This window comes from Polyodon spathula, chromosome 3 (genome assembly GCF_017654505.1).
Source record: "Polyodon spathula isolate WHYD16114869_AA chromosome 3, ASM1765450v1, whole genome shotgun sequence".
NCBI lineage: Eukaryota > Metazoa > Chordata > Actinopteri > Acipenseriformes > Polyodontidae > Polyodon > Polyodon spathula.
The window spans coordinates 92,526,244-92,553,719 of NC_054536.1; the positions used below are offsets into that span (position 1 = coordinate 92,526,244).

The following is a 27,476-nucleotide window of genomic DNA, read 5'->3' on the forward strand; positions in this document are numbered from 1 at the left end:
TGTATTTGGCTCATTACACGGATAAAGTATGAGTTAACTACAAAATAAATAAATAAACAATCTTAACGTGTATATATATAGGAGCCTCGCAGCTGGCCAATCACTTTAATGGATGTTAAATGCATATTCATGAGTGTAAGGCCAGAACACAAACAGCCAAACTGAATAGTCAAGCGAAAAGCTCGAGCTGCAACACTGAGTGGTTATGATGATGTGCTTACAACTCTGCAGCTGAACTGTCTCCATTATGTCAACCCGTTTAAGCTCATATTATTGCTAGTGAATGTGATTTTATAATTAATTTCACATAAACGGTATGTATGCAAGCACTCTTGTCTTCTCAGTATTTGAATAATGACATGACTGTTAAAATTAAAGTCTGACAGATTGGGGTATAAAACGAAGTACAGTGTGGACAACAAATATTCTGGCATTGCTGCGTGTCCTACTTTGGGGCGTTCTCCTCGAGCCCTGTGACTGTCAGCTAAGATCAGCCCTACGCGCTATTTAACAAATAGGGTTGCTGTTCATTCTATTTTCTAAATAAAAAAAGCTACTATTTTGTGAGCTATATTTATTATTTGATTCTTACCGCCGCTACTATATATATAGACACACACACACACACACAAACGCACGCAGTTACGATCAGAGATCGCTCTGTGAAGGAAGACTCGGGGAGACCAGATTGACCAGTTTATTTATTTATTTTTTAAACAAGTAGAACAAGTCTCTGTTTAGGGCCGGTGTTCACGGCAAAGTAATACAAAGTTCCGACTCCCTCACTTATGCTGTCCTCTTTCCCTCACATGCACTCCCCTTTCTTCATCATGCACTCTCGTTTTCTGCTCTTCCCACTAGCTGTGGGTTCTTTCACTGCTTTATAGCTCAATACCTTCTCAATGTCCCTCAGTCAAAAAATGCAAACACAATTTTTACACAATCCCATTCAAGCCCCTTTACACTATAATAAACCATTTAGATTTAGCCCAAGGTATTGGATAAATCTTGCCATTACAGGTAATATGTAAACCTATTAGTCCACATGGAAGACAACAGTGCAGTTAAACTAGTCATTGTGAAGTAGAATTTTTTATTTTTTTAAAAAGCTCGGAAGAACATCCAAGATCATCAATCAATTAATTTGAGGTTGTCTTCCACACAGTAGTGCAGCTGTCATAACCAATGCTCCAGTCAGTCAGCAGCTGAACTGCAGTTAAAACCCAAATTGCCCACCCCACTGTAAAAATATATAGTATGATGTGAGAAATTTACACAGAGTGGCAATTCCACTGAATTTCTCAAACCATGCATATGTACTTGTTTTATTGTTCTTTAAGTCAAGCACAATCAATGAAAGTTTGCTTTATTTCTGTGTGTAAATCTGTGAGTGAGCAGTGATGTTGTAAATAGCACTTTACATGAATATTGGTCCACTTTTGTGTGAACTCTTTTGTGGCTAACTGCCTTCTATTATGATGGAGGAGTGCTGTCTGCTGGGTAAAGCCTCTCAATATTATATTACTTGACTCAAATAACTTGGCACTCTGGACTTAATTACAGTAAACACCAAAGTGTATTCACAATTCAAAACCATGAAACAGTCGTGCAACATTCTTTAACATTGTAACTGAACTAGCAGTGTATGTGTTCAAACTTCAGTCCAGCTGTGTTGGGAGAGGGTGATGGGCAGTCTGCAGAAACAGACCAGGCACAATCTTTTGTTTACTACCACAGGCACAAAGGTGACGGCACAAATACATTTTCACAGAAGACTTTCATTAGGAATGTAAGGACTCTGTGCTTGATGGTTTGCTGGTATAATTTTAATTTCTCCTCAATAGTCTGTCACAATATTTGCACTTCTCTCAGGCACTTGGTCACAGCAGAATATCCTTTTACTCAAAACTCCAGATCTGATTTGTGTCCTTCGGGTTGCAGAGTCTCATCTCAACGCCGGTCCTTCCATCTGAAGTGTGATGGGAGGTGATGCACATGTTGGAGTGAGGGTGATAGATAGTTCCATCCTAGGATGAAATACAGTAACAAATCAAAAAATTACTTTATTTTTATTTTTTATCATTTGATCAATATCTTGTCAATGTCAAATTCATTCCAGAGATACACAATGGGGGAAAAAAAACCTGCAATTTTATTTACATATGCAGAGTGATACAACTAGGGCTCCTGCTTTTCATTTTTAACTGATAAACAACAATAAAACACCCATGATACCAAAATTAAATAAATAAATGAAATCAGGGTATAGCCAATAAGCATTGGAAACACAGAACAACAAATGGAAATAGTTAATCAATTCGTGTTGACTTCATCCCTTTCCCATTAAAAAAAACCCCAAAAAACTACTGGTACAAAAAAAGCCCACATAAGCACGTCGCATCTCGAAGGCTTTCACACCGTCCGCTTAGCGTAAAACAGATAGCATCTTTCTCTGTGCTCATCCTGCCGTAATATAATTATTTTTATATATATATAGTGGAAAAGTAGTAGATGGGAGATACATTAGTGCAAGAGTCCAGATTCCAAATTTCCCCTTTAACTGGAGGCAGAGGAGAATGTAGTCCTGGGGATCTACTTAAAAACCATGACTACATTTATTAGCATGCACTGTACCAAGAGGCAGGTGAAGCCCCTGGGTCTCATGAGTTCCTGGGTAAAAGCAAGGGAAACCCTGATGGTATTGTCAGTGCTTAGGCGAGGCCTCATGGTGTAAAGGAATGAGACTCTGTGAATCAGAAGGTATTGTTTATGTTTTGATTAAGTTTGGGTTGAAAGTGCAGTGGGTGTTCTATGTTTTGATTCAGTTTGGGTTGAAAGTGCAGCAGCGTGTTCTATGTTTTGATTCAGTTTGGGTCGAAAGTGCAAGTGGGGTGTTATATGTTTTGCCACTGGTAAGCAGCCTAGCTGTCCAGTATTGATTGTAAGGAAACTAGAACTGTTTAGTTTAGGCTCGGGTACAAGCTAGGTTTTGTTTTGTCTTTTGTTAATTTATTTGTGAAAACCCTGCAAATAATAAAATATCCAGGTACTGCCCTGGTTTAAACTATTCCTGGGTGGACATCTACTGTTTTACGCACAAGAAGACAGTAAGCGAGTCCTGACTTCACTGTAAGAATCCCCTCTTCTTACCATATATACATATGTCCAAGGAACGGTGATCAGAAAGCTTAGTGAAAAAAGTTGAGAACTGATAAACCTCTCGTTTATCTACAAAGAAAAAAGATGTTCAACGACAGTGTGAAGAATTTTGTTCAGTGATGTTTAGTTTTGGAGAAAGTGAGTACTTATTTTCAACTAACTGGGTACTCTGCATTGTGTGCAAAAAGTTTCAATAAATAAAACAAGTGAGCACAATCAAGCGCCATGTGTTTATGATCTGTAAATGATCTGTGTTCAGAATTAATAGGTAGAAAGCAAGTGTTCAGACAGTTTTATAATTAATTATAAAATCAAGTCATTTTTGTGTGTGTGTCTGTGTGTGAAATGGGAAGGCACTTAATACACTGAAGACGTACAGTAAAGAGACTGCTTTTCGCACTTGAAACGGGAGGCTAACCAAATATCCATAACATATTCCCATTTGTATTTAATTTTTTTCTGCAAAAGACCCCATTTTAGTTTTCATGAGATAGTATTTATATTACAGTGGTTAGTGCTAAAGGGCACACGGATATTTAATGACAGGGCTTCAGATTGATTGATGCCTCTGGTATGAAACACCTTCACAAATCTGCCGGACCCTGATGCTGTGACGCGACAGTGAAAAGACCGTCATCGAAAACAATAATTTCATAGTATATAAAAAGCAAAAGCACGAGAGAAAAAAAAAAGTTTTACATAAACTCGAAAAATGAGCACCGAAAAATTAAATTAACAAAAACTAAAAAACAGAGGTCTTGATATAACACAACTCAATTAAAGTACATATTGGTGTTTATACATACATATAAGGTGCCTATAGAAAGTCTACACCCCCCTTCAAAATTTTCACCTTTTGTTGCCTTACAGCCTGGAATTAAAATGCATTAAAATAGTTTTTTAATGTGTAATCTGGCCTGTATGGTAGGGTGGCAAAAAGGAAGCCATTACTCAAAAAAGCCCACCTTAAATCCTGTTTGAAGTATGCACTCAGGAGATTCTGTAGCCATATGGCAAAAAGTTTTGTGGTCTGACGAAAATACAATGGAACTTTTTGGCATAAATGCAAAGAGTTATGTTTGGCACAAACCCAATGTCCTTGCAGGCCCAGTCAGATCCCCGGCCTAAATCCAATCGAACATTTGTGGCATGACTTGAAGATTGCTGTTCATCAACCCTCCCCAAGGAACTTGACAGAGGTTGAACAGTTTTGTAAAGAAGAATTGTCAAATATTGTCAAATAGGTGTGCAAAGTTGGTAGAGATCTATCACAAAAGACTCACAGCTGTAATTGCTGCCAAAGGCGCTTCTACCAAGCATTAACTCAGGGGGCTGGAGACTTATCCAATTATGATCTTTCAGTTTTGTATTTTTAATATATAATTTTTTTCTCAATAAAAATTTTTTTCCCCTTAACAGTGTGGAGTATGGTGTGTAGACAAGTGGAAAAAAATCCTCATTTAAATGCATGAAACGCTGAGGCACTGACACAACAAAATGTGAAAAAGTTCAAGGGGGTGTAGACTTTCTATAGGCACTTTCTATATATATATATGGAGGTTCTATAGCACTACCTGCTGGCTTCAATCTAGTAAGTATCTCTGCTTGGACTGCTAAAGTGGAATCTCTGCTTTGTGACTGAGTCATGGTTTGCATTTTATTCAAATTACCTCTAAAAGGATGGTGCCTCAGTAAACCACTGTACTGAAGAAGACTGTGACACTACAGTGCAATACTTCAGCCCAGAGCAGTCCAAGTTTTATATCACACACATGAATCTTAAATGTAACCTTAGTATTATTAATATTCTTAACTAAAAAAGTAGTAATAATCTGAATTTGAAGATCAGAATAAAAACGAAAACAGAGTTGTATTCTTACATTTCTGAACTCCCAGATGATGTTCTCAGGCACTGCAGTTCCATCTCGTGGACAATAGCTCACTGTAATGTATTTCTGTCTGTCTGGTACCTCCGCACAGATCTCCGTCACAGAGTTAAAACGGATTTCTTTTTTTGACGTGTACTCAAAGTACTACAAAAACAGAAAAAAAGTTGTTCAGCTTGGCAGTTTAGCACCCACGCTATATTGACATAATTGTTTGTCTAAAGGAAATAATCTGTTTTAAGAGTAATATTTCTGTTTGGTAATGATGGCTTTGTTTTAAGCACCCGTTACAAGTTTTCCACATCAAGCCTGATTATCTGACAGAATATCACGGAAATAAAAAGGCTATGAAAAAAATAAATACCTGGTTGCCTCCTTGCCCGTGGCATCCAAACAGAGACAGATGTGCTCCTGTGGGGTTGTGGTCCGGAGTGTTGTAATCCAGGCACTCTGTGTGAATCCCAGAGCTTCGCACCTACAAATAAACAATAAAAACACGATATCCAGGCAGTTCCTGAATTAGCTCACAAGGAAATAAATGACAAATGAAACAATAAAGTGGCAACTCAACAAAGAGATCACTTACTGCACCATGCCAGCCATGCCGATCCTCAGGAACATGCAGATCAGGATATACGTTTTTCAAATACCACTCAAAACTCTGGCACTTCAGTCTCTCCCGGATGAGTTTCCGTTCTGAAATGTCACCATACTTTTCCTAAAATAGGGAACATATAAAAAACAACAACAAATAAAAAAATTAGTACCTTCCAAAAAAACTGAACTTTAAATGTAGGCTTGATACCTGCCACACTGGCTGTCTACGTTCAAAGATCAGTTCTCTTTCTAATCATGAAGCCACCATTTTTCATTGATTTTGTATTGAAAACTACAGAACAATAGTCATTATATATATATATATATATATATATATATATATATATATATATATATATATATATATATATATACAGTGCCTATAGTAAGTATCCACTACCCTTGGATGTCGTCACAGTTTGTGTTACAACCTGAAATCTTGATGCTTTTAAATGGGATTTTTTTTCCTTTTGATTTACACAACCTACTCAAAAGTATTCACCCCCTTGGACTTTTCCACATTTTACTGTGTTACAAGATGGAATCAAAATTGATTTAATTAGGAGTTTTTGCCACTGATCAACACAAAAAAAGTCCATAATGTCAAAGTGAAAAATAAAATCTACAAATTGTTCTAAATAAATTACAAATATAAAAAGGAAAATAACTGATTGTGTAAGTATTCACCCCCTTTGCTATGACACACCTAAATAAGCTCTGGTGCAACCAATTGTCTTTAGAAGTCGCATAATTAGTTGAATGGAGTTAAGGTGCTATTAAGGTGTTTCACATGATTTCAGGTTAAATACACCTGTCTCTGGGAGGTCCCACAGTTGATTAGTACATTTCCTAATAAAGACTACATCATGAAGATGAAGGAACATTCAAATCAAATCCAGAATAAGGTTCTTCCAAAGCATCAATCAGGGGTAGGATATAAGAGCATTTCCAAGGCATTGAATATCCCCCGGAACACAGTAAAGTCCATTATTAGAAATGGAGAGAATATGGCACAACTTTGAATCTGTCTAGAACAGGCCGTCCTCAAAAACTAAGTATCTGGGCGAGAAGGGCACTAGTCAGGAAGGCCACCAAGACGCCTATGGCAACTCTAAAGGAGTTACAGTCTTCCACGGCTGAGCTGGGAGGCATTGTGCATACGGCAACAATATTACATCAACAAAAAAACAGAAGGGAGACCGCATCAAAACAAGAACAACAACTCAGGTAAGACAACCATTAAATGTATTTATCTAAATGCTAGAAGTATCAGAAACAAAATTCTAGAACTTGAAGCTACTGCACTAACAGGTAACTATGATGTGATAGGTGTTACAGAAACGTGGTTGTCTGAGAGTGATGGGGACGAATTTAATATTTGTGGGTATACACTGTATAGGAAAGACAGGCAGGACAGAAGAGGAGGAGGGGTAGCGCTATACATAAGAAACAGTCTTGAAGCCCAGGTGTTAAACCTGGACAAAGAAAATAAAACCGAATCAATATGGGTCAGAATAACAGACAAAAATTCAAAAGGCATAATAATAGGAGCATGCTATAGACCGCCAGATTCAGATGGTGAGCACAATAATCTGTTATACAATGACATTAGAAATGTGTGTAGCAAAGGAGAAGCCATACTAATGGGGGATTTCAACTTCCCCCAAATAAAATGGGAAAACCCGGTGGGTAGCGCGAAGGATGAAATAGAAATGGTGGAAATGACAAATGACTGCTTCCTAACACAATTTGTGAAGGCACCGACTAGAGGGGAGGCATGCCTTGATTTAGTCTTTTCAAATAACAAAGATAGAATAACTAAAACAGAGGTCAGAGAACCACTGGCAAACTCAGACCACAACATGGTCTCATTTGAAGTGTTTTTTAAATCCCCAAAAGTAAAGACTAAAGCTAAGGTTTACAATTTTAGAAAAGCAAACTATGAAGGTATGAAACAGAGACTAACAGAAGTAGATTGGAGTAAAATAGAGAAAACACCCACAGAAGAAGGATGGTTGTTCTTCAAAAATGTAGTACTAGAGGCACAAAACAATTATATCCCTAAAGTAGACAAATCTAAATGTAAAACTAAATTGCCAAAATGGTTTAATAGATCAATTAAAAAAAATATTCAGCGAAAAAAGGCACTTTACAGAGCATTAAAAAAGGACCAAAAAGAAAGTACGCAGAAAGAGTACACAGAACTGCAAACGCAAGTCAAAAAGGAAGTTAGAAAGGCCAAGAGAGAAATAGAAATAAACATTGCTAAGGGAGCTAAAACCAATTCCAAAATGTTTTTCCAATATTACAACAGCAAGAGAACATTCAAAGAGGAGATTAAATGTTTAAGAGATACAAATGGCAAAATTGTAGATGAAGAAAAAAAAATAGCAAATATGTTAAATGATTACTTTTCACAAGTTTTTACAAAGGAAGATACTGACAACATGCCCCACATGTCATCCAGTTCCTGTCCAGTTTTAAATAACTTTAGCATAACTGAGGCAGAAGTGTTAAAGGGACTAGGAGCTCTTAAAATAAACAAATCCCCTGGGCCGGATGAGATCCTCCCAGTAGTACTCAAAGAAATGAAAGAAGTAATTTACAAACCGCTAACCAAGATCATGCAGCAGTCTCTTGACACAGGGGTGGTACCGACAGACTGGAAAATTGCAAACGTAATACCGATCCACAAAAAGGGAAACAAAACTGAACCAGGTAACTACAGACCAGTAAGCCTGACTTCTATTATATGCAAACTTATGGAAACTATAATAAGATCCAAAATGGAAAATTACCTATATGGTAACAGGGTACTGGGAGACAGTCAACATGGTTTTAGGAAAGGGAGATCGTGCCTAACTAACTTGCTTGATTTTTTTGAGGATGCAACATCCATAATGGATAATTGCAAAGCATATGACATGGTTTATTTAGATTTCCAGAAAGCTTTTGACAAAGTCCCGCACAAAAGATTAATTCTCAAACTGAACGCAGTTGGGATTCAAGGAAACACATGTACATGGATTAGGGAGTGGTTAACATGTAGAAAACAGAAAGTACTGATTAGAGGAAAAACCTCAGAATGGAGTGTGGTAACCAGCGGTGTACCACAGGGATCAGTATTAGGTCCTCTGCTATTCCTAATCTACATTAATGATTTAGATTCTGGTATAGTAAGCAAACTTGTTAAATTTGCAGACGACACAAAAGTAGGAGGAGTGGCAAACACTGTTGCAGCAGCAAAGGTCATTCAAAATGATCTAGACAAGATTCAGAACTGGGCAGACACATGGCAAATGACATTTAATAGAGAAAAGTGTAAGGTACTGCACGCAGGAAATAAAAATGTACATTATAAATATCATATGGGAGATATTGAAATTGGAGAAGGAATCTATGAAAAAGACCTAGGAGTTTTTGTTGACTCAGAAATGTCTTCATCTAGACAATGTGGGGAAGCTATAAAAAAGGCTAACAAGATGCTCGGATACATTGTGAAAAGTGTTGAATTTAAATCAAGGGAAGTAATGTTAAAACTGTACAATGCACTAGTAAGACCTCATCTTGAATATTGTGTTCAGTTCTGGTCACCTCGCTATAAAAAAGATATTGCTGCTCTAGAAAGAGTGCAAAGAAGAGCAACCAGAATTATTCCGGGCTTAAAAGGCATGTCATATGCAGACAGGCTAAAAGAATTGAATCTGTTCAGTCTTGAACAAAGAAGACTACGTGGCGACCTAATTCAAGCATTCAAAATTCTAAAAGGTATTGACAGTGTCGACCCAAGGGACTTTTTCAGCCTGAAAAAAGAAACAAGGACCAGGGGTCACAAATGGAGTTTAGAAAAAGGGGCATTCAGAACAGAAAATAGGAGACACTTTTTTACACAGAGAATTGTGAGGGTCTGGAATCAACTCCCCAGTAATATTGTTGAAGCTGACACCCTGGGATCCTTCAAGAAGCTGCTTGATGAGATTTTGGGATCAATAAGCTACTAACAACCAAACGAGCAAGATGGGCCGAATGGCCTCCTCTCGTTTGTAAACTTTCTTATGTTCTTATGTTCTTAATAGCCCGGGTGATTCACAAAACTGGCCTTTATGGGAGAGTGGCAAAAAGAAAGCCATTGTTGAAAAAAACTCACATCAAATCTTGGCTTGAGTTTGCCAGAAGGCATGTGGGAGACTGTGAGACCAAGTGGAGGAAGATTCTATGGTCTGATGAGACCAAAATAGAGCTTTTTGGCCTCAACGCTAAGTGCTATGTTTGGTGCAAGTCTAACACCGCACATCATCCTGAGAACACCATCCCTACTGTGAAGCATGGTGGTGGCAGCATCATGCTATGGAAATGTTTCTCTGCATCAGGGCCTGGAAAGCTTGTGAAGATAGAGGGCAAAATAGATGCAGCAACGTACAGAGAAATCCTGGAGGAAAACATGCTGAAGTCTGCAAGAGACCTGGGACTTGGGAGAAGATTCATCTTCCAGCAGGACAATGACGCCAACCATACAGCCAAAGCCACACTGGAGTGGCTTAAAAACAAAAAGGTCAATATCCTGGAGTGGCCCAGTCAAAGCCCAGACCTCAATCCAATTGAGAATATGTGGAAAGAGTTGAAAATTGCTGTTATAGTTTGGGAAATAGTTTGGGAACTGGAATCAGACTAAAAATACCAGGTTCCAAAGACAGATACCCGGCTCGGACCCAATTCCAAAAATCTCCTCAGATGCACATCATAGTTTTACTAGTTGTGGGCGTCACTGATTGTACTTACATCAACTGAGGTGGTCATCCAACAGGAAATGCAGACGGAGCATGCAGCCCGGTTTGAAAAATACATTGAAAAAAACTATATTATTTCCAGGTTTAACAGTTCATTCTGAAACTTCAAAGAAGCGCAAACTGTATACAGTCAGTGTTCTTCCATGTGCACAATTTATTTACATGTTGTTTGCCAGGAATACTAGCCTGTCGAACTGCTCTGGATCCGAGGCAGCGCAATTTTTGTTTACACAGAGGGCATGTACTTACGAAGTAGTGATAAACTTAAATAATGTTATTAACTATGCGCGTTACAAAAATGTAATTATTTAATCGATTATCCAGAATTTGGGTAAGGTTTTGGGTGTACCGTACCCTCTAATTTGAACACTGAGAGTAAAATGTATTTTCTGGTGGTAAAACGCAAAATTACCTTTAAGTCACGAGTAATCTTGGTTAAATAATATACAATCTTCAATGGTAATGGGGTAGGCATTAAAAAAGATCCTTCCATTGTAACTGAAATAATACTTTGAACTACTGTACACCACCATATGTGTGTTCTACAAGGTTCTTTATCGGCTCAGTGCATTTTTTTTCGAGGTATCACACTGACTGCAAATGAATTACGTTACTTATATTTTAACATTCCATTCTTAAACTCAGTGAACATGTTAAAACATCAATATAAAGCCATACAGATGAATACAATAAATAAATGCATTAATAAGCTATGAAACAGTTAGTTCAATATTAGGCATCTTTTTTTAGTGGTTGCCTGTGACGATGGTTCCAGTTGGATTTGTAGCTGGACTGGGTGTTTACACTTCAACCTGTGTAGCTTTGAATTTTTCGTATTCTTACAGTGATTGGCTACAAAGACAACAGTGCTAGCCAGAGATTGGGTAATGATTGCTGGGTTGGGTTTTCTTGTGTACAGTTTCCTAGAAACTAAAGACATTGTATTCTGGGAGATGTAGTTGTTAGTGGAAGTTTTAGGGAGGTGGGAGGGGAGGCAAACAAGCCGTGCAACAAAATTTCTATGCATATTTTTACGCATTAAATTTAAATGTAGTGCCTAGTTCAGTTTTTCTTATAGATATTAAAATTAACGCATAGGTTTTTTTTGGAGATAATTTTTTTTTTAACGTGTGTTAATCGCATTGTTGTGTCATGAGCCTTTTGACACACTGTACTTCAATCCTGGCCGCGGCAACATTGGATTGAGTGTCTCAGTGCAGTTATTTGTTAAACAGAAAGTTAGACACTGAACCGTGTTAAGCAGCAAAACACTAAAAATGAATGGGAGTTTATTTTTATTTTTTTTATGCCTCGACGGCTCACTGGACAGAAAGACACTTACTTTTCTACTGTCAAAGTGAGTTCCACTATCACACACAAGTACAGCTAGTCTGCTTTGTGCTGAATACGCCTTCACTCAAAATACAATAGCAGCTCTTCTGCTACAGACAATAAAAATACAATAACAAATTAAACCCACAGTTCTGACTGAAATTCAAGAGAGCTGCAAGTCCATGAATCAAGTATGATAACACTTAGACTAATAATAATAATAATAATAATAATAATAATAATAATAATAATAATAATAATAATAATAATAATAATAATAATAATAATAATAAAAAATATTTATTTCAGTCCACAATCACATTTAAAAATAGTTAATGAGGCAGGAGCCAGACCTGCGTAAAGGGATTACTAGAATAAAGACAAAGTGCTTGTGACTTTAGCAACAGAACAGGGGTTTCCCCTTGACTGATCTCTTTTAGAAATGCAAAGAAAAATGAGATAGTGAGAGTCAGGAATGAGAGAGAGGTTGCAGGAACGAATGCCCAGAGATGGAAAACTTGAGGGGGAGGGGACAACAAACTCAGAACAGCGAAGAAAACCAAACAATGCAGAAAGACAAAGGGATTCCATGAATATATCGTCAAAAGGAGAAAAGCAATCCTGGCGTAGAATTGAGATGAGGCGATAGAGAATATCTGAAGTGATAGGGAGAAGGGAACTTTTTTGTCATTTCCCTAAGTGGAAGGCAAATAGCAGGGATAGATGAGTAAGGCTATGGATTTTTTGATTTCTGGAGGTCAGGAATCTGAGAACCACTGATTAAGAAAAATAAAAATCCACCAAAACCGATAGAAGAAGCATCCATATGGAGTGGGAGGTCGTGGGGGGCAGAAATGAAGTCATAGTAAAACAGAGAAAGACCGTTCCAGTGCTGAAGGAGAGAGGACCACATCCTAACGTCTTTCCAGGCTTCAGATGTAATATTAATGTGAGAGTTGAGATTTTTATTTGTCGTAGACAGAGCAAGAAGACAATAAATAATGTCCTACCTTGAGGAATGATGCAAATTGCAAAATTGAAATGTCCCAGGAGAGAAAGATTCTGTTTAGAAATTGAATGGTTGATCTCAAGGATTGAATGAGAGAGCGAATGTGTTCCAGTTTATCAGGAGGCAGTTAGTCTTCAAATTGGACAGTATCCAAAGTATAAAGTATATATATAGTAAGATGGCAGGGAGAGGGTTAAAATCCTTCCCTGCAGAAAACATGTAAGAATGCATATTTGGGTGTTAATGGGTTAATTGTTTTATTGTTTAGTAATCCCCTGCACCTGGTGTTAATTGTAAATTAGAGCCAGGTGCAGGGTATTTAAAGAAAGCAGACAGTCTGTTCTGGGCTGCTGAGAGGTAGGAAGCTGAAGGTGTGCTCTGTTTCTGAGCAGCCAAGAGCACGGTACGGTGTTTGTGTTTTGTGACAGATAAATGGCTTAGCCGTCCTGCGTGTTAGTCAGGGACCTGTTGGTGTATAGTCAGAGCTCCAAAACGGAGTTAGGTTTTGTTTCTGTTTTGTTTATTTGATTTGTGTTTATTAAAAGTGTGCGCAAGCGCCATAAAAATCAATTTCTGTTTCCTGGGTCTGCTTTTAAAGGGGCAACGAACCATCAAAGTGCAAGGTTCTTTCACTATATATATATATATATACAGTGGCTTGCAAAAGTATTCAGACCCCTAACCAATTCTCTCATATTACTGAATTACAAATGGTACATTGAAATTTCGTTCTGTTCAATATTTTATTTTAAAACACTTAAACTCAAAATCAATTACTGTAAGGTGACATTGGTTTTATGTTGGGAAATATTTTTAAGAAAAATAAAAAACTGAAATATCTTGCTTGCATAAGTATTCAACCCCCACACATTAATATTTGGTAGAGCCACCTTTCGCTGCAATAACAGCGTTAGGTCTTTTGGGGTAAGTATGTACCAGCTTTGCACACAGTGTCGGAGTGATTTTGTCCCATTCTTCTTGGCAGATTTGCTCCAGGTTGGTCAGGTTGGTTGGATGACGTTTGTGGACCGCAATTTTCAAATAGTGCCACAGATTCTCAATGGGATTGAGATCAGGACTTTGACTGGGTCACTGTAGGACATTCACCTGTTTGTTCTTGAGCCACTCCAATGTTGCTTTGGCCTTGTGCTTGGGATCATTGTCCTGCTGAAAGGTGAATTTCCTCCCAAGCTTCAGTTTTTTAGCGGACTGAAGCAGATTCTTTTGCAGTATTTTCCTGTATTTTGCTCCATCCATTCTTCCTTCAATTGTAACAAGATACCAAATCCTGCTGATGAGAAGCATCCCCACAGCATGATGCTGCCACCACCATACTTCACTGTAGGGATGGTGTGTCTTGAGGCATGGGCAGTGTTAGGTTTGCGCCACATATAGTGCTTTGGGTTTTGGCCAGAAAGCTCTATCTTGGTCTCATCTGACCACAAAACCTTTTCCCACATCGCAGCTGGGTCACTCTCATGCTTTCTGGCAAACTGTAGACGTGCTTTCAGAAGGTACTTTTTGAGCTCTTGATATGGTTGACTGGTGCACCATTACGCCACTCCCAGCCACTGAATTCTGTAGCTCCTTCAAAGTGATTGTTGGCCTCTCTATCGCTTCTCTCACAAGTCTCCTTCTTGTTTGAGCGCTGAGTTTTCAGGGACGGCCTTTTTTTGGCAGTGCCTGGGTGGTGTGATGCAGCTTCCACTTCCTGATTATTGACCCAATTGTGCTCACTGGGATATCCAAACACTTGGATATTATTTTGTACCCTTTCCCTATTCTATGCTTTTGTATTGCTTTATCTCTAACTTCTGTAGAATGCTCTCTGGTCTTCGTTTTCCTTCACATTCATAGCCTTACCAATGATCCTTTAACAGTGGGGTTTTTATCCAGAAAATGTGACAGCAACTTTAATGGTTCACAGGTGGAGGCCAATGGTAAGGTAATTGTGCCCTCGTTAGGGCAATTTCTTTCATCGGTGCAAACTGGGAGCTTCCACAGCACAGGGGTTGAATACTTATGCAAGCAAGATATTTCAGTTTTTTATTTTTCTTAAAAATATTTCCCACCATAAAACCAATATCACCTTATAATAATTGATTCTGAGTTTCAGTGTTTAAAAATAAAATATCAAACAGAATGAAATTTCAGTGTACCATTTGTAATTCGGTAATATGAGAGAATTGGTCAGGGGTCTGAATACTTTTGCAAGCCACTGTGTATGTGTGTATATATATATATATATATATATATATATATATATATATATATATATATATATATATATATATATATATATATCCCAGTGTTTTTACTTTAGGTAGCTTTGCCACTGGTAAATTGTTAGGTTACCTTACGTGCTGAAGGGTTTCGGTTGTAGAAATGTCGTTTGTAATCATCCATCCAAACCTCTGCTGTGCGCACTGTGTTCTGGAGGAAGTTAGGCCTGGCGTATGGGGCTTTCTTTGGAAAAACATGGCCTACATGGGAGCAGGGATGGATCTCCAATGTTCCTCCACACTGCCATACCTGACCAAAAACAAAACAGCAAAATAAAAACAACTGTTTGAAGTTTGAAAGTTCGGTACTTGTTTTTTTTAATGTCCCCATTCTGTTTAACACAATGTGCACCTATACAACTTACAGTCAGATACACAAACTGTCAGAAGATTAGAGGACCTTCTCATTCTGAGCACAGGAAGCTGCTGTGTTTTATTTATTTATAGTATTTTGCACAAAAAAAAACCTGCTGCCAAAGTTTCAAGTGTGTGTGTATTTGAAAACAGAATACTTATGTAGGTGCTTGATGTCATAGTAACTATTTTTGTTTATTTGAACTTGAAGATGCCACTGAGTTATATTGCTCTTGTTATATTTATCTACTGGAACATCTGGGCCTTGCATAGCTTTTGAAAAGTTAAACCTCGACCCATATTTTAAAACTCATTTTGATTTTTTATCACAGTTTCTAAATTGTAAACCTATCCACAGAACTTAAAAATGGATGGAAGTTTGAAACCAGCAGTGTTTGATTTCTTCATGCAAAAGACATGACTTAATCAGATACATTTATTGAAAATATCTGTGGGATGTGCCCCAGCATAAAAAAAAAAACTACTATAGGGATGTGTGTCCCAGCATAGGATAATAAATATTAGAGCCCTGTGTTTTCGTTTACACTTTAAGATACATATTAATAAACAAATAAAATATATAAATAATAGTACAGTATAAATCATGTTTTAACTACATACATATTTTTTATTAAACATTATCCTTTTTTTTTTTTTTTTAAAAAACACTTTGACATAAAAAGGAAAAAAAAATGTAATTACCATAATTTCTCATTAGCGGCAGTAAAGGTAACGTACAGTCTCCCACTCTAATTAACTGCCTATTTACAGTAAATACATGTATACAAACAAAAAAGGTCTCAATAAAGATCAAAATACTTTTATCGCTGTTGGCAAAGGCTTGCAAATTACTTATTAAAACCACTCGGTGTGCAGCTACAGTGCCGAGAAAAGGTTTGTGAACCCCTTAGGATTTCCACATATTTCAAACCTAAAATGTTATTAAATCTTAATCTAAGTCCTAATAATAGATGAAGATCACCTGATTAAACAAATGACACAAAAGCATGGCTCTTGTTCAACATTTATGATTCAACATTTAATATCCATGTGTGAAAAAGTATGTGAACCTTTAGATTCAGTAACTGGTGGCACCCCCTTGAGCAGCAATGACTTCAACTAAGCATTTCCTGTAACTGTTGGTCAGTCTCTCACATCGGTTTTGAGGAATTTTTGCCCATTCCTCCTTATGGAACTGCTTCAACTTGGTGACATTTGAGGGCTTCCTTGCATGGACAGCTCGCTTCATGTCCAGCCACAACATGTCGATGGGGTTTACGGTCTGGACTTTGACTAGGCCATTCTAAAACACGGAATTTCTTCTTCTGCAGCCATTCTTTTGTAGATCTGCTTGTATGTTTAGGATCACTGTCTTGCTGCATGACCCACTTTCGGTTCACCTTCAGCTCACGGATGGATGGCCTGACATTCTCCTCTAGAATCTTCTGATACAATGCAGAATTCATGGTTGTGTCAATGATGGCAAGATGCCAGGTCTGGATGCAGCAAAGCAGCCCCAAACTGTCACATTCCCACCATCATGCTTGATGGTTGGGATGAGGTTCTTCTGTTTGAACGCTGTGTTTGTTTTCGCCAAACATACCGCATCTTATGGAGGCCAAAAAGTTCTACCTTTGACTCGGCTGTCCAGTTAACATTGTTCCAGAAGTCTTGTGGATCATCTATGTGCTCTTTGGCGAACAGACAGGCATCAATGTTCTTTTTAGAGAGCAGAGGTTTCCTCCTGGCTATCCTTCCATGAACACCATTCTTGTATTTTTCTGATAGTTGAGTCATGAACATTCACATTAGCCAAGGCGAGAGTGGCCTGCAGATCCTCTAGGGTTCTTTGTGTCTGACAGTGGATTGGTGGAGTCCCAAATTTTTAGAAATGGTTTTGTAACCATTTCTAGACTGACAAGCATCAACAACTGTTTTTCTGAGGTACTCAGAGATTTCTTTTGATCATGGCATGACGTGTTTCCACACACCTGTATGGTGAAGACCAAATTTACAAAGTTTCTGATCTTTATATAGGGTGGGACCTCCCAAACTCACCCCTGAAGATCTACCTAATTATTTAAACACCTGATTCTAATTATCCCCTTAATTGAGCTGATAAAACCAGGGGTTCTTACTTTTTCACATACCCTGAATCTTAATTACTCCTTGTTTGTCTAATTCATACATCACTTTGTTTCAAAAGACATGGAATTGGTTAATAAACCCTGGTTTTGATTCAAGAAGGCTATCATGGTAAAACTATGGAATTTCCTTAATTATCATTGGGGTTCACAAACCTTTTGTCGGCACTGTATCTGTTTATATGCTGCTTTTTGTTTTTAACAATCAAATGCAATGCGCATTAATAAGTAATTTCCAGTGGTCATGTTCTTATAAACAGAAATTTACCCATTAAAAAAAGATAGGATTTGTATTTCAATCCCATTGCACTGCAGCAGGGCTCCAGGATACAACTAGCTTGGGGTTTCTCAGTATTTAAACACTAAGCAAAGCAAATTCATTCACTGAAATTCAGTCAAATCAAAACAGCATTTGCTTCAGTGCAAAGTTTGCACCACTTGAAATAAAACAAAGAATTAGTATATTAATACAAAATACAGATGAACCTGTTTTATATAACCTCGCTTAATATCATAAGCTAAATCTATAGACGAAAAAGTAACAAGTAATTATCTGAATAGGCTTTCCTGTCAGACCAGTTCTTAAAAGGAAAAATGGCACCGAGATCTGTGTGAGCAGTCTTTCTTGTACCCTCGGGGACAGGCATGACTGTGCTACAGATTCGGCTGAACAGTTTTGTTATATCTTATTCGGGTTTCGAGTCTTTAGGAGGTAAATACCCATTCGGTAATGGTTACATTTTGTACTTGAAAGGGGACAAATATTCCTTTACTTACGTGACGAATAAACTGAAATGTAGTTCTGTTAGTTAGTTAGTTTATTTTTAATTAAAATGCTACTAGGGGTTGTTGCAAAAGAAGCATCACAATGTTGACAGACTTACCCTGAATGACAGTTCAAGGTTCTCGCCCCCCCAGACTTCCATTCCCATATCGTAAGTGCCAAGGTAGTGAAAGTACTCCTTGCTTACAGCAAACAAGCCTCCTGCCATCGTCGGAGACCTGGCAGAGAACCGAACAGAATCTAAAGTACAGGCACATGCTTTAAAACGGCTTGCTTCTGTTGTACTTACACGTACATGCTTGCACTCGAAATATGAAAACTCACACGTTCTAAACACATGTCACTATAAAAGAAACAACACCATTTTTCAAATACAGACACCTATAGACACATACAGACAGAACAGGCACATTCCCAATGTTCCATCACATCCTACCTGATGGGGTCAATTTTGGATTTCCGTCTGCGGTGCTCCTGCTCAGGCACAGAATGCCACTGAAAAGTGAGCCGCCAGTCAAATCCACCGATCATGGGCTCATCTCTCTGCATGTAATACTCAAAGGTATTCCAGTTGATGGTGTCAATCACTGGACACACAATAGCTGTCTTATTTTCTCCAATTCTGTAATAAAGAGTGCCATCCTGTATGTTTTTGGTGTCATACTGGTACTGTACGATGTTTATGGGTTTATGAACAACAGGCAGAAACGCTTTACAAAGTTTTATAAAAACAGCACAAATCAAGATTTGAAACATACACGTTGATTGATGAACACTGGTTGGAAGCAACTATTGCAGTATTTACAGTACAGCAAAATTAAGGCTTTAAAAATGATTTAAACAAACAACAGATTAATCCAAAATATGAAGCAAAAGAAAGGGTTAAAATCTTTCCTGTCCAATTAGCAGATTCAGACCTACCTCTCCAGCAGTGGTTCAATCCAGCCAGGAACGCACTCACAATGACAGTCCAGGAAGGTGAGCACGTCTCCAGTTGAATAGGTGGCTCCGATGAGACGGCCGCGGACCAGCCCTTCACGCTTGTTGGTCCTGATGAGCCGAACCCGGTCTAGGTTACTGATGTACTCCTCAAGCTGAGATTTCAGGTAGGCTGCAAGTCAAGTGGGTCAATTAGGTTAGTGTCAAGTAAACTAAAGTATTCAATTAGTTTGTCTTTTCACTCGAAAGAAAATACAGTAATAACTTAAAGATACTTCTAAAGAGTTTATACCATTGCTAGAGATATTAAAAAATAACTACTTGCAGGGTGGAAAATAGTCTAATCAATTGTTCTAAGGTTAATTTTAAATATATGTTTAGATGTTGCTGATGTTTACTTGTGCTCCACGCTGGTCAGTGGCATGCACTCGTGACCCTTTTAGTCCATTATTTAATTGAACACCTGTCTGGAAACAGTAACTGAATTGCCCTACATACAATCCAGGACACATCCAAGTGAAGCAGATAGAGACTGTTTCTGTGATTCATTTTTCAGTAAAATAATGCGCTCCACTATCCCCGAATGACCCTGAGGCGTTGGCAAGTAACCCTAAAGAAACTTTCCTTTTACCATTTGAAAAGTGAAACTCTCAAGCGATCGCTAATACAAACATTATCCCTTTACAATAACAACTTCCAGCACCTTATAAATGCTAAACTTCCAAGTTCTTTGTGCTATCATTAGTTTTGCTTGTGTTTATGCCAAATCACGTACCTCTATCGCTGAAGTCATCTATTAGAATGATTTCTTTCAGCAGTACAGCAGGGGTGGTCTCCAGGACGCTGTGTATGGTCCTCAGTAAAGTGGACCAGGCCTCATTGTAGAAGGAAATGATCACAGAAGTAGTAGGCAATTTCTGGTAATCAAATACCTTGGATCTACATCTGGAATGAGGTATAGGAATATAAACCGAGTTGATGACTGTACTCTCAGAAGAGATTCATTAATATATTTGTGTAGGATATGGATTTATTCTGACAACACAGTATAATACAAAACATATTTATTTACTGTTACATCAATTCAATGAACCTGCACTACTCTCTATAATATTGTACTGTACAGAGCAGCTAGGGTTAGCAGAATCTCATGCTCAAAGCTGCAGAATGGACATTTATAGAGAACTCAGAACAGTGTTTAAATGTTTTTTAAAGCCCCAGATAAATGCATGGGGGAAAAAAAAGACAGTGAAGGCACACTGAATTAAATGCAACTTTCAGAGGTATTCATTAACTATAAGGTAATAGGTTGTGTGTACAGTAGAGTATTGTATAAGGAGATTTATGAAAGCGGAAATAGGTGTGGTGTTCTATGCATGGGATCGCATGTGTGCACAAGATAAGCCTACTGTATTGGAATTTTGTCAAATACTTTACTGGATGGATTTTCTGATATGTGATTTATAATGTAGTCGTAAAGATCAAATCTATTGGAAGAAAAAAAAAAAAACACCAAACATTTTGTTTTGCTATGGGCCTCAATCTACACCCATTTTCTTAACTGAACAGTAGGCTCTATGGCGATGGAATGTCAATGACGCCCTGGTGTTCCAATGAGCAGGTGAAATCTCACGTGCAGTGTGCTGTTGAGCAAAGCCAGGAATCTATTTCTGCATCTATTTCTATTGCCAGGCTGTCCTCCCAATCCAAGTTTGGCACCAGGCAATACAATTAAAGGATCATAAAACTGCACTGAAAATGGGTTATAGTAGCACAGCTGATTACACCCATGGAGATTCTGTTTACTGTATGACTTCAAAGAGGTTCTTTGCAATTTAGCACAGATGCTTAGGAAGGATGCTCACCCACTTTGTCCAAATGTTTCCCCCTTTATTGTGGTGAATAGGAAAAACTACATTCCTGCGTAATATAGCACTACACATCCCCACGTTGCTACAACTGTTGAATTAATGTACCTGTAATTTTTTTTTCATTGTTAATGTCCTGACAACTTTTTACACTTATAACTTTAAAGTCTGTCTCAAAGCTCTTTTCAAAATGTCCTCTCTAGTGCACCAACATTGTAAGGATTATTGCCGAAACTTTTTACATGCTGTATCACAAATTCTATATTTAAAATCAGTCTAGAAATCGTTTTTTATACTTGGTGAATGACCATTTAGCTGACACGTTAAATCTGGGTTTCTAACAAATAAATCTATGAATTTAAATATTTGTATTTATGTATATATATATATATATATATATATATATATATATATATATATATATATATAAAATCAACATTTAGCTAACATTTCTAACAAATAAATCAGTGATAAAATTTGAATTTAAATCTTTTTTTTTTACACTTGGTGATTCAACATTTACCTAAAAAACATTATCATATGCTTGATGTGTTTAGTATTCTATTTCAGTAGAGATCCAGTCAGACTGGAGGTGAAAGAGCCTTATTTTTCTTTTAAAGATTGGAAATGACAGTATAAAAATCTCCAGTGCCAAGTTTAAGCCTTGTTGTTACAGTGGAAGTTAAATCACCAGAGACAGACATTCTGTAGCAACTTTAGTCTAATCTGACAGGTCTTTCTGCAAAATATTATTATTCTTTTATTTTTTTACACACTTCCAACAGATTTGATCTTTACTACTACATTATAAATCACATATCAGAAACTCCACCAATCACAGTAAAGTATTTGAAAAAATTCTAGTACAGTAGGCTACATCTTGTGCACACATGACATCCCATGCATAGAACACCACACCTAATTCATAAATCTCTTTATACAGTAAGAGACACCCTACTGTACATTAACTTGAAGTAACCAGTTAGAAATTACATGTTAAGAATGTACTTATTTATTCAAGAATTTCTCATGCCCATCAAAGAAACAAAAGCATGCAGACTTGTAAAACTATATCGCGCAAGACTGTATTGTGACAAAATAAAGAAGCAATGGCGAGGCTTAGCAGAATAAAGAACTAGATATTTCATTAAGAATGATAAGACACATTCCCAGGGACAACACTGCTACTGCACTGCCTTTTCAGATCTTTTCTATCTGATCTCTCTCAGCAGGCTATCATTTACATAGAAAATGCAAGTGCATAGCTACTAGCTCCAAAAACAGAATGGGTTGCAGCCAACTGCTAGAGAAACGTTACCAAACACCCACAATCAAACTTGACCTTTAGAATCACAGAATACAGTTGTGTATGAAGTATATTCCAGACCACTGCAGGAGATTCAATGCAACAATTGATGCAACAACCAAAAAGTCCTTGTAAACAAATATAGAATAGGCTGGGTATCCCTAAACCACTGTGGAATGGGTCTAAACCAGGGGTGTTCAATCACGGTCTCAGAACCACAACGGATGTTTCGATATATTCCTCATTTAATTTGCAGATGCTTGCTCAGGTGACACAGTTGCACTTTCTTTTTTTTTGTTTTGAGAATTTAAAATACTGCTTTATGAAGAAAAAACATGTTGTATTTTGATAATGCCAATCCAAGGTCGTGATATTTCTGAAAAGTGAAACACAGGGAAACTTCTGTCCTACGTTTGCAGGCCCATTGACATGTTAAGATAACTACTGTATATATATTGTATATATATATTAAACTTAGAGGACACCAAAAACATCAACATCTGTCAGTGGCAGAGCAAAAGCCAGGGATTACTCACTCATACATCCGTCTGTCCACAATGTGCCGATGCAAGGAGATCTTGTCGCTTAGGTGAATGTTAATGGCATATCTCTCTATGCTCTCCTCCTCTTCCTTCTTCTGCTCTGGGTCCAACTGCAGCCGGGCAGCCTTGCCCCACTCCCCAGGGGCATTGGAATCGGGAGGAGGCTTCTGGTAGACAGGCTGGGAAAGCTGCTCTTTACCCAGGGTCTTGTTGGAGAATTGTCTCTCGAGCAGGTTCCTCCCAGCTCCTTCCCCATTCGAATCCTGATAGGACGATGTCGACATCTCCAGGATGAGGTAGGCCACCCACAAGAGAGACAGCAGAAAGCAGGTCTTAGCCAATAAGCCCAGCTTCCGTGACCAGCGCACCCTCATGACCTCTGCAGCGGTAACGTTGAGTCTGTGTGGAAACAAGAAAGAAAAGAAGAAGTCCAAAGTGTAGTTTATTTTTACGATACTGTGATACTGCTCAAACTGTATATCGGTTTGTAGTTATGACATGCTAAAACAAAGCCACAAATGTCCAGCTGCAAGTGTTGTACTGGCAGACAACCAAACAATCTGGGAATTCAAACAAACAAAAGACCATGTTATCAAAATTTAGCAAACAGTCATAAACCAGATGAAACACCAACTACGGCCATGATTTTCATTACATGAAAGCAGCCGTTATTTACTTCATGCTTATATTGGACTCGGCTTTCGCCAAGACACAATGAGTTAGTAGTGGAGGGGACCGACCAAGGCGTTGCTTTGCTGTAATATATGAGCCTTCGGTGCTTTTCCTCCAGGTAAGGTGGTTTTCCTATTGGCCCAGTGTTAATGTCTGACATGTAATGCTGGCTCCAGGGATCAGACTATTTGAAGCCTCCCTAGCACTTCAGTGCACACAACAACAGCAATGCTGGCTCCAGGGATCAACCAAAGTGCAGCCTCCCTAGTGCCTCTGAATGGCAACCTGCTAGAATGTGCTGGGTGGGGCACTTCGCAGGGGTCATCAAGTGGGCACCTCCTGTCTTCAGTGTTTCATCGACTAGCCCAAGACACCTCAGGAAGGCTTGACATTGATCGCCTACACCGTGTGCAAAATGGTTTCCACCTTAACGGATTCTATATTTACCTTTGCATATCTGCAGTATACCATATGATTTATATAGCCAGCTGAGCACTGACAGCAATCCAGATTCTGCACATACAGTAGCATTGTACAGTAGTAGTAGTAACACTAGTAATAGTGCACTGTACACAACGTGCCATGAATGAAAGTCAGGGATTTAATCTGCATAACAGACACTGTATACAAACACAAGTCGTAGAAAATGTCCTCCTTATACTGTAATTCAACAGATATGTTTCTCTTTCACATGATTTTGAGCAGTTGGAACTTGCAATTAAATTATCATGAAAAACCTGCCAAATTGCCCTTGGATCTTTCAGGGGGAGAAATCAGTGGATACCGTTTGGATAAATAACTCAAAGGTTTACAGGCTGGCCAGTATTTGGCTGGTGTAGCAGGCTTTTCAATGACACTGAGCTGCTGCACTGTAGATGTTCTTTGACATACAAACCTACAAGAAGAATACTCAGCTGCAAAAGCTGTAAGTTGAAGAGCAGATATTGCACAGTGCTTTACATCTTTTGAGAACTCTGTTTTATCATTTTTAGTTTCTGTGTGCCAATGAACCTGCCTGTTTACATCCCTAAATTGAAGTTTCTGACAGCTCTTCCACTAGTTCCCTTGCAGTGGTCCTAACAGTCCTATACTTTGTGAGAACTGTTAGATAAATCATACAGTGCAACATATTATGTAAAATAATCTTAAATGTAAGATTTTCTATTCTTTTTTTGTCTACTTGACTGTTTATTTCACTTTTCCACTACAGCACGACAGTACTGTACCTCAATGTGAATTTGAATTTGTTACAATGTTGCATACCAAGTACCCCTCCATGCTTGTCTGTACTGTGTATTTAGTGTATGTTACAGCAATTCTATGTGCACTAAAGAATTTTCTCTTTTTTTTTTTTTGGTGACCTGGGAAGGGAGCCAGACTCTTTAAATCCCGATATTTCAGGTAAAAACTTGTAAATAAAAATACTATTTATTAGGATCTGTGGCAGCAGCATGCTTCATTGTAAATGTGACCGTATGTGGATAGGCTTTCAAATCTCAAGAGTCATTTTAGTGAAGGCAGCTGTACACAGTACAGTACAGTACAATTCTTTCAGTCACATGACTGCTGTACTCTGCACAACACAAGCAATTCCTTGATGTGCTCCCCAAAACCACATCACAGGCGTCTTTTCTACCTGCCCACAATGGGGTGACTAACTGCTATGACACAGCAGCACCCTGAGAGAGGAGTGCTTCCAGTTACTGTACTGTAAAAGTCATTGCTGTCCAGTATCTGAAGAGGCTGCTGGCAAGACGTTTGCAGCACTGTCATTAATGATGGGAGGAGAAACACCTGCAGCCAGCTCTGTTTTGTAGTGACATCATGTAGCTGGGAAAGTTTTTGCACTCTGACATTAACCCACTAGACTGTGCCACCTGCAGTACTCCTACACTAACGTAACATGAACAAATGATACAGGCTACATGTACTGTAATGCCATTCAGATGCATTCCGGCATGATGATGAGGCAGACTGCATTTTATTAGGATACAAAGAGAGCAATAAATAATTGGATAAAACTGCCTGTGCTCATTCTGTGCCACATAAAGTAGCACACAATATTAATCAAAGTATCCCTTTGCACTAGCCACGTACAGTAGCACACAATATTAATCAAAGTATCCCTCTGCACTAGCCATGTACAGTAGCACACAATATTAATCAAAGTATCCCTTCGCACTGACCACGTACAGTAGCACACAATATTAGTCAATTAATCAAAGTATCGCTTTGCACTAGCCACGTACAGTAGCACACAATATTAATCAAAGTATCGCTTTGCACTAGCCACATAAAGTAGCTCTCAATATTAATCAAAGTATCCCTTCGCATTAGCCACGTACAGTAGCACACAATATTAATCAAAGTATCCCTTTGCACTAGCCACGTACAGTAGCACACAATATTAATCAAGTTTGTAATCCAGATCTGTCAGAGCACCAACAGCATTTACTGTTGCACAATCAGTTGCTTCACTGATTAAGGCCAATGACTGAAGAAGCTTAGTTTTAGAAAGTAGCCCCCAAGTTGCATACAGTAGCAGGGAAGGAAGCATTACTTCTGCAACAAACATCATAGGTGTTTGTAAAGCAAGCAGAAAGTGTACAAGTACAATGTACAAACCTTGTAGAAAACTGGCGATATCAGAGCTTGTAGATCATAGGCTATACACCATCAAAGACTGATATACTGTACTTTAGCTGAAAGAAGATTTCAGGGTGGAGCAAGTTACAGTAGTGTCCCGTACAGACCGAATTGCCTTTGCAGGTTGTTAAAAACTGGTGCGACAGGTGTAGTTTCTGATGATGCTGAGAACACAGTTCAAGAAACTACAACAAACATCAACAAATAATTTAACCGGTGAACACGCACTACAGCTTGAGAGCGATTGTTTCAGTTAAAAGAAAAACATACATACAAAAGAACCAGAAAATCATGGTATTTTCCACATTTAACACATAATTTCTTAAGACTCCTCCTCCGACTTCTAAATCGTTCCTTACTGTTGACCTCAACCTATGGAAAATGCCAGTTTAAAGTGTAACATAATATTTAGGTGCACGTGACGGCAGCTCGTATTTACTGCTTACGTCACAGAACATTTTTCAACTGTAAGTGATGAGTACTGAAGGGTTACCTGCTATACAAAACAGAATGTACCAGGTGTACTTTAGTACTCGCATCTGTTTTATTAATACCGCGTAATAATAATAATAATAATAATAATAATAATAATAATAATAATAATAATAATAATAATAATAGACATTGTTGTGTAACAAGTGTGTGGCATTGAACGACTATTTTAAAAATAGTTTCAGTAGTACAGCATTGTCTTAAAATAAAATTTGGAATAATCCAAGCATATTTACCAAAGTAACCTACACAGGTAAGCACTGCATTATTTTAAATAAAAATAAACGTGCTAACACAATTAAACCAGATCAATAGATCGATATCATATGAATGATATGACATAACTTCATATTTACTTGTTTGACAAAGAATGCAAGATTGCTTTCAAACGCCTTCAACTTGTTTCCTGCAACTGTCTTACAAGTAATCCACCTTGTTGTTGCGCAAGTAAGCTGTAACTGAGCACGGTTTTGTGTAGAAATTACGTAAATGTACCGTAATAGCCTCCTTACCTTACCTGGGCACATCCCCGACCCTATGTCCTGGAGACAGTGTCGGTGGTGTGTGTGTGTGTGTGTGTGTGTGTGTGTGTGTGTGTGTGATTGCTGCCAACATCAAAGACACTAACTCTCGAGTCTCGCAATGCCATCAGCAGCTACATGCCCATGGCTACGTTC

General features: G+C 38.1%; 1 protein-coding gene across 6 annotated transcripts; it reads right to left on the reverse strand.

Moving 5' to 3' along the window:
* Positions 1–689: 689 nt before the first annotated feature.
* On the reverse strand, positions 690–27,476 carry LOC121313659 (polypeptide N-acetylgalactosaminyltransferase 4-like). 6 transcript variants are annotated; one of them, XM_041246422.1, is made up of 11 exons: positions 27,317–27,467; positions 22,984–23,388; positions 20,049–20,218; positions 19,256–19,445; positions 18,771–18,956; positions 18,435–18,552; positions 15,126–15,302; positions 5,632–5,763; positions 5,410–5,520; positions 5,040–5,192; positions 690–2,027 (listed from the first exon to the last, which is right to left on the reverse strand). In XM_041246422.1, exons 1-11 carry the CDS (start codon positions 27,412–27,414, stop codon positions 1,899–1,901), a joined length of 1,869 nt encoding a protein of 622 aa, XP_041102356.1. In that variant the 5' UTR covers positions 27,415–27,467; the 3' UTR covers positions 690–1,898. The 6 variants fall into 6 exon arrangements, with proteins under 6 accessions (XP_041102356.1, XP_041102357.1, XP_041102358.1 ...); XM_041246423.1 differs by having other exon boundaries at positions 27,312–27,467; XM_041246424.1 differs by lacking the exon at positions 27,317–27,467 and adding an exon at positions 27,156–27,241.